At 41.5% G+C, this 7303-nt stretch overlaps 3 protein-coding genes across 4 annotated transcripts; 1 reads left to right on the top strand and 2 right to left on the bottom strand.

Annotated features, from left to right (window-relative positions):
• Nucleotides 1-1527: 1527 nt before the first annotated feature.
• On the bottom strand, nucleotides 1528-4125 carry BDCG_07459. 2 transcript variants are annotated; one of them, XM_045423251.1, is made up of 3 exons: nucleotides 3791-4099; nucleotides 2246-3719; nucleotides 1528-2144 (listed from the first exon to the last, which is right to left on the bottom strand). In XM_045423251.1, the coding sequence occupies exons 1-2, from the start codon at nucleotides 3852-3854 to the stop codon at nucleotides 2251-2253; spliced, it is 1533 nt and encodes a 510-aa protein (XP_045282156.1). In that variant the 5' UTR covers nucleotides 3855-4099; the 3' UTR covers nucleotides 1528-2144; nucleotides 2246-2250. The 2 variants fall into 2 exon arrangements, with proteins under 2 accessions (XP_045282156.1, XP_045278684.1); XM_045423250.1 differs by having other exon boundaries at nucleotides 1528-3719; nucleotides 3791-4125.
• BDCG_07458 (RPEL repeat protein) lies at nucleotides 3979-6597 on the top strand. The gene is made up of 3 exons (XM_045423249.1): nucleotides 3979-4538; nucleotides 4618-4718; nucleotides 4792-6597. Exons 1-3 carry the CDS (start codon nucleotides 4399-4401, stop codon nucleotides 4968-4970), a joined length of 420 nt encoding a protein of 139 aa, XP_045278683.1. The 5' UTR covers nucleotides 3979-4398; the 3' UTR covers nucleotides 4971-6597.
• Nucleotides 4188-6756, bottom strand: BDCG_07457 (translin-associated factor TraX). Its single transcript, XM_045423248.1, has 2 exons — nucleotides 6372-6756; nucleotides 4188-6298 (listed from the first exon to the last, which is right to left on the bottom strand). The coding sequence occupies exons 1-2, from the start codon at nucleotides 6575-6577 to the stop codon at nucleotides 5656-5658; spliced, it is 849 nt and encodes a 282-aa protein (XP_045278682.1). The 5' UTR covers nucleotides 6578-6756; the 3' UTR covers nucleotides 4188-5655.
• Nucleotides 6757-7303: the final 547 nt, after the last annotated feature.

Raw genomic sequence — 7303 nt, 5'->3', positions numbered from 1 at the left:
CTATTAATAAATTATCTAGAAAAACAGGTAATTCTAAGTCTTGAGCTGAATAATAATGTAATAGATATATTACTTATATTGAAATAACTGCTTCTTTAAGATATGTAAAAACAGATGACATTCTCTATAATGAAGAATGCATTTTTAAAAAAGATATAAATCTACTAATGAGCAGATTCAGAAAAAATAAAATATTTCTAATAAAAAGTAAAAGTCTTTCTGAAAAAGATAAACTATTCTTATTAAAATATTGATAAAACATTTTATAAAAAGGAAAAACATACTATTCAGACTATAATCTGTAGAATAGTTAAAAATTGTATTAATAGAGCTATTTATAAAGAGCTTAATATAGTGATTAATCACGTGATTTAAGAAGATTGTTACACGTGATAGCTGTAATAACTATAACAGTTAGACTAGCTGCTGAGATTATGAATTTTATATTTAATCTTATTTGATCTGATCTTATACATTTCTTGACATAAATCTCACTGAGACTAGCTATCAAAAAAATATGCAAAGTGACTATATATCAGATTTTAAAATGAAACTATAACTTGAAAAAAATGAGAAAGTGATCTTATTTAATCTCATTTAGTTTCATTCTTAGTATAAAGTTACTATTTTTAGACATTTTAAGGTTTTTTTAGACTATTTTTAATTTTTTAAAAAGTAACACTTTTTGATAACACTTAAATGAGATTTAAAGTCATTTAAAGCAATAAAAATAATTTAAATTGAGAAGTGAAAATCATAATCTTATTTGAAAAATGTGATAAGAGTAGACAGTAAGTCTCACTGAAACAGTATAAGACTACTATTTAATGTTAAAATCATGTAATAAGATCAGTTGAATTGATAATGAGACTATTAAAAAATCTGATCCTGGTCTCAGACACAGTAACACAGTCAGTCTAATAACAGTTAATAGAAAAAGTAAGCAAATGTTAATAAAAGTGCAAAAATTAATAATTAGATATATAAGAAAAATATGTAAGAAAAATATAATACTTTAATAAGTGATTTTTTATAAGTAAAAACAGACAAAGCTTATCAAGTGAAAAAAACAATGTAAGGAAAAACATTTAAAAGCTATTTAATATTCTAAGAAGATTAAAGCTGCAGCTACAGTTAAACATTTTATAGAGAAATAATAGTAAAATGAATAGAAGTTTCAACTGTAAAAAGAGAAGAAAGAATATACTGTTAAATATTATAAAACACAGTTGATAAAACAGATATTTACAAAGATTTTAAAAAGATTTATAACAAGATTACCAGTGAGTTCAAAACACTGTAAAAACTCTATACAATCTTCTGAAAATAGTAATAAATATCACACACAGATTTCTCTGAGAAAATCAAATGATATTTCTTCCCTGATATTTTCTACACTGTAATTTGATTCAATCATTTTAAAATTGCAAGTTTTATATTTCAGGTGAATTATTAGACCACATAATTATTCTCTGAATTAATCATATATATTTATATGATGTATTCTATATATACTTTTAATCTTTAATAAATAATATTAATATCTTACTGTATTGTTATGCTATGATTGAAAATTAACAGCTCTATAGAGTGCTTTTTGAAGTTCGTTGAGTGGTGACACCGGTGAGTCACGTTAATGCTCATGCCAAGAAATGTATGAGACCAGATCAAATAGGACCCAACATGAAATTCATGGTCCCGCCGGCCAGTCTAGGACTGATGGTGAAGTTAAAAATATGAGACTCATGAATCCATCTTACTGGAATAGGTAATTTTTTTGTCCGCGCAGTGGTTGCAAAATCTGTCTAGTGTATCCAGTTTTGAACCACATTCAACTGTATACCTGGTTCATGCAAAGCAGCGGGACCGGCATGTTTTTTGCAATGGTTTTTTTCGGGTTTGCATCATAGGATAACTTTTCATACTATCGCAATCGTTTATGAGGACATGGATAATGAGGCTAGAAGTTGAAAAGGACGACTCAGACTGTTGAATGGCCGTATAATTCTTGAGTCAACATCGGGATTTTGGATATATTCATGAGCAGTAAGTGATTCTCCATTGAGATAGATATAGAGCCAGCACACAGATATGTTACACACGAAGTATACTTGAATAAATTAAATTGACATGAAATAATGAAACTTATGGATATGCCGGGATATATGACCACTATCGTTAGACATGCTCAATAAACGCGCGCCGATATGAAAGGATAAAGCAAAGATAAAAAAAGAATACTAACCCAAGTTAGTACACTGTCAAACAACTAATGGCTCCATTCTTCAACACTTCAAAAAGCAAGCCTGGGAAACCAAACAACTCAGTATTTCCCAGGATTTGACTACCGTCGGTTACTGAGCCAGTCCAAGGTTTGCTGGTAGAGCTGTCCTCCCAGCCACCCAGAAGCTCGACGCTGCTTCCAGGACTGTCACCCCAGCCACGGTTGAGGACCATTCCTCTCTGAAGTGCCATTTCCTCGGATGCGCTCGAGTAAGAACCTTTCCAGATTCGTTTCAACTCGTCTGATAGCTGGTCATATGGGGTTTCCGACGTCAGAGGTTGTCTGGCGGAATTGATATTCAGGACCCAGCGGCTGCGCCTATGGCGATTGAAGGGATAAGACCCTGGCACGTTCCCATGTAGAAGTAGCTTTGTTACGACTAACTGCGGAGGTGAGGAGATTGTCGACGTATCGGGATGTGAGGAACCTGGAAACGGTGGTCCAGAAACGGTTGGATGGGAGATAAAGGCGTCGAACCCGTGATCAAAGTAGTTATAAAAGCACTCGGTTGCCAGCGAAGCCCGATCCTGTTGGAAAGCAGGAGAATTGTCACCATCCGAATCGTCTGTCACACTAGTTTCAGACAACGGGTCCATGTCTGTCGGGTCAGCAATGCGGCCTGGAGAAGGGCTCGTACGTCGGAGGTTCGTGTTACCAAGTGCTTGGGTCCCGTGAATTGATATACGTCGATCATTTTTCCGATAGATAGCATCTGGAGGGCCAAATTCTGCTACAAGATCCTGCGGTGTCGTCTCTGAGAGGGAAATGCAAAATGATGGACCCATTCTGCGGAAGAATTCCACCCTACCTGCACCATGTACTTTGACTTCCTCAATTTCATCTGCGACCGACTCTCGATTTTTCCCCGCGAGTGCAGTTGATCTGGGGTATTGGGGCGTTCGAGTCAACAAATTAGAGCGGCCATCTGCCCATGACGATCCCTGGAAAACAGCCATCGAAGTAGCGGGAGATGCGGCAGATGATGACATTAAGGAGACGAAATCGCATTGCTCAGACCAGGCAGACTGAAGCAAGGGGAATGAGAAAGCGATACCGGGGTAGGAAAGAACGTATGTTCCGTACTTTGAGCCTGAGGAACTGGGAATAAACTCCCCTGGATAGGATGGCCCAAACATACGATTGTAGACATGACGAAAGCTTGGCCCTAGTTGCGGTGACTGGTCCATGGGTTTCGTGGCTTTGAGGACGTCGTGGGATTTATATGCGAGAGGAATTTTGGTGAAATCCAGGACTTCTATCAAGCGCAGTCTCTGGTCAGGACCATCGAACCGCAGGCGCATGCCATTGGCGGGCAAGCTTAGCAGGATCGGGGCGTGGATAGGATCGGACGAGGAGTACGACAAATCGATAGAGGGGTAAGTGTGGGGATGGGCTTTGAGGCGGGTTATGGTATTATATAGTGAGGCTCCCAAGGCTAATAGCGAAGGACCAGTTAGCACATCCTATCAACATAGCTATAGGTACAAATACAGGAGGCAATCGTACTCAGAAACCCAATCCCCCTCCCAGGGAAGATCTGGGCTGGGGTTGTATTTCTCGACGTGGTCATGGTAATGGGATTAGCGCAGTCATACGCGCTAAGTGGGCATATTAGGTGTTTGGTTCGAGAGATGCTTAAGAGGGAAGATGATCATGCAACACTGTAGTATGTGTAGTGCAACCAGAAGCAGAAATGATGGTCCACTGTCTGACGCGAGCCTCTGATATATATAATCTATATATAGACACCGCGAGACAGAGGGACGTTGGAACGATGGCAAGCAGCGAAGAAGCAAGTTGAAAACGGGCTTGGCGTTCATTCCACAGAAGCGCGTGATTACGTCAGAGCACCGAATCGGGGCGATTCCGCAGGAAGAAAACACTAGGTGTAGGCTACTGGGGCAAAAGAGCCAGCTATCACAGAGTACTACTCCTCTCAGTGACTCCTATACAAATTAACAGACTCTGACACTTTTCTCTGCACACATTCTCTGTACTATGAACTTGATCTTAGCTCTCTAGTTACTTCAGTCTCAATCATATACCCAGTATTAACAACTAACAACATCCCTCCTTCATCCCTCGCTACCTAGTATCTATTCAGCTAACCACCCATGGCTGAGTCCTCAAACGTTGACACTTCCCCCATTTCGCCCGTCGAGCGGCGCAACTCGCTAGAGAAGTATCTCCAACACCGTCCCGAGCCGCAAGATTTGAAAGAGAGACATATCCTCCTAGATACCAATCTTGCTCCGTATGTTTGCCCTCTCGGTCATTCCTATCCCCAAATTTGAAAGGTCCCAAACTCGCTAACACCACCCCTTTGCGGCCAGGTCCCTGCAGGCAGCACAACAGGAGTTAGCCCGTCAGAAGGCTGCAGATAGCCTCAAGAAGCATCTGGAGAAAAGGCCCGATCGCGAAGACCTTGTGGAGAGTATGAATTCATAACTATCCGACATCGGCTTCCCCAGTAATGCGTAGCAGCCTAACACCCAATCCAATATTAGGAAACATCATCCCACCTTCCACCGCTGCTCCGGCTCTCCAGGCCAATGCGCGTGAGCTGGAGAAGCATATGCTGGCTGATCATCTGGAACATAAGATCCAGAGCCGCCCCAAGCCTGAGGAGCTCATTCATCGCGGGATCCTTGATGAGAATGAAGACCCTACCCACCCAGCTCAATAGGGGGATGCTCAACGGTTATGCTAGATGCTATGTATGCCCGTACCCAGCGAATCGATGATGGGTTGACGAGATTCATGGAGTTCTTTATTTTCTAATTCTGTGCGCCTCTGTTTGCTTTGCTCATGGGATGGGACTATATCTTCTCTTTTTCAATCATCACAGATCGGCTTCAGAATTGTACGGTCGGATGATCCGAAAATATTTTACCCGGTCATGTTCTATTATGATGCGATTTTCTGGCCTTGATACACATTGCGCCTTTAGGATGACTAAACCCACCCAATGGGATTGATATCCAGTCGTGGGTTCGTAGTGGACCCGTCCGTCAATGATTAAATGAAGCATGATATTGTATTTAGCAAAGTGAATTTTTATTATTTCCTCTGGTAAATACTGGCGCTTCGCAATGGATGGTACTTATCAAGGTACGGAACCTTGTACCCAACAAGGTATGTGGCACTATCAAGTGTCTTATAGTCACAGCATACCCACCAAGCCTCATCGCGGTAGTTATCCCGCATTAAAAAACTCACACTTTTATGGCCTATTGCGTCATAAAACACGCGAAAATTTTATTTGTTTTTCGTAAACCTTGACTCCTCGCCCAGTTATCAAAACAGATGCTCATCATACACCCGTAGACCAGAGGAAACGTGATATTAATTAGTTAAGACAGAATACAGATTCAATAGCTCTCTACCTGAGGGGGGCCGGTCAAATCCGGAATCCATCCCCCAGGTCGCTCGCTTCCCCGTACAAGCAAACCATAGGCGGCCCGCTCCACCTTCTCCACGCACCTCTGCATCACCTCTAGCTTTTTTCCGAAGTCCCGGTTCAAGCTATGTCCCCGCGGTACATTTATTGATTCAAACATGGCACGAAGTTGCCGTAGGTCTAGCAGGATGCTACCACGACTAGTGTCCTTCTCGTTAGAGCCAGTAGGCGCAGCACCATCGACGGACATGGTTTTGACGGAATCAGCCGACATTGTTGTGATGGCAAAGCGCATCATTTCTCCCGTCAAATCGAATAAGCCTAGGATGTAGTCCGCCTCCGTCACGAGGATGCCTGGAGGTAATGACTCGGTCACGTCATCAAGGGACATGAGTCGCTGGGTCTCTACATAGTGTTGGAATGTGGCAGCTTCGATGTATTCCTGGATACCGGGGCTGATTTGCCATTGGTATCGGTGCTCGTTGATTCCAGCCAAGTCGGGTACGACGGAGTTGAAGAGGGCAGTTATTTGCGCTAGCCGTTCTTGGTTGTCCTCCGTGATGTTTTTGGGGAGGGGTTTATTCAGAGCGCGAACTCGATGCAAGGAGAATATACTGTGAATCAATCAGCCTCTCAGCTCCCATGCAAAAGGAATCCAGAGCCATCGATTCCGGATATCTGGCATACATCTTTTTACTCAGAGCCGTAATGTCTCTTGAAGCTTTAATCACACGTTCTCGGCGGTCATGGTGCTCGTCTAGATCGCCGCGGAAAGTGTTGAAAATTGACCGAATGGTGGATGTGTCTCCATCTATGCTGCTGTCGTGGGGTGTCATGTCTGATTTTGGATCTTGGGCTAGGTCGCCTACCCAAGAGCGTTTGGTCCCAGTCATATGGGCTATTCTTGTGCGGGTTGGATAGTAGAGTTGATATTCTAACCTACAAACCGTCGCGAGGATGTAGCGGCCGCTTATCTCAGCAGGCTCACCCCTGTGCTGTATTGGCCGGCCCAAGCGTTTTGACCTACCAAGTCAGATCACATGGCACATCATTAAAGAGAAAGTACGGCTGCCTTTATCTCAGCAAGCTCAGACGCTTCTCCAGATATTCATTGCTGTTTTAACACTGGATTGATGATTATGTCATGAGCTAACCTCAAATAGTAAAATCAGGTCATGTGAGTGATGATATCTTGCAAAGTGTCTGAGAAGAAACAGTTCCTGGTTGTTAGCAACATGAGAACAATTTACTCAGTATTCTGAGTATGAAAGAGAATAGATTCATCATTTCTGTATCATCTTAGAACCTTAGAATAACAATGTTCTCATAATGTATCTGATTTTTATATTCATATCTCAAGTTCTTAGAATAGAAGTATTATCTTAAAGTTAACTAGTAACGTAATCAATCACTCAACGCCGGTCTACACTCAACGCCCGCTCCTGTAATTAGACTGACCGTGTGACTGTGTCTGAGACCAGGACCAGATTTTTTGATAGTTTTATTACCAATTTGACTGATCTCATTACACAGTTTTAACATTAGATAGTAGTCTTATACTATTTTAATAAGACTTACTGTCTACTCTTATCACATTTTTCAAATAAGATCATGATTTT

This window comes from Blastomyces dermatitidis (genome assembly GCF_000003525.1).
Source record: "Blastomyces dermatitidis ER-3 genomic scaffold supercont1.8, whole genome shotgun sequence".
Taxonomy (NCBI): Eukaryota; Fungi; Ascomycota; class Eurotiomycetes; order Onygenales; family Ajellomycetaceae; genus Blastomyces; species Blastomyces dermatitidis.
Note: the sequence above shows the minus strand (reverse complement) of the source record. Positions and strands in the feature narration are given on the sequence as shown.

What these genes read in the sequence shown, in the direction of transcription:
- BDCG_07459 (XM_045423250.1), bottom strand. Translation starts at nt 3,854, where the DNA reads ATGACCACGTCGAGAAATACAACCCCAGCCCAGATCTTCCCTGGGAGG. An exon ending in GAGGGGGATTGGGTTTCTGA is followed by an intron (nt 3,720 to 3,790) that starts GTACGATTGCCT and finishes CTTCGCTATTAG; the next exon opens with CCTTGGGAGCCTCACTATAT.
- BDCG_07458 (XM_045423249.1), top strand. Translation starts at nt 4,399, where the DNA reads ATGGCTGAGTCCTCAAACGTTGACACTTCCCCCATTTCGCCCGTCGAG. An exon ending in CTAGATACCAATCTTGCTCC is followed by an intron (nt 4,539 to 4,617) that starts GTATGTTTGCCC and finishes CTTTGCGGCCAG; the next exon opens with GTCCCTGCAGGCAGCACAAC. An exon ending in TCGCGAAGACCTTGTGGAGA is followed by an intron (nt 4,719 to 4,791) that starts GTATGAATTCAT and finishes ATCCAATATTAG; the next exon opens with GAAACATCATCCCACCTTCC.
- BDCG_07457 (XM_045423248.1), bottom strand. Translation starts at nt 6,577, where the DNA reads ATGACTGGGACCAAACGCTCTTGGGTAGGCGACCTAGCCCAAGATCCA. An exon ending in ACGGCTCTGAGTAAAAAGAT is followed by an intron (nt 6,299 to 6,371) that starts GTATGCCAGATA and finishes ATTGATTCACAG; the next exon opens with TATATTCTCCTTGCATCGAG.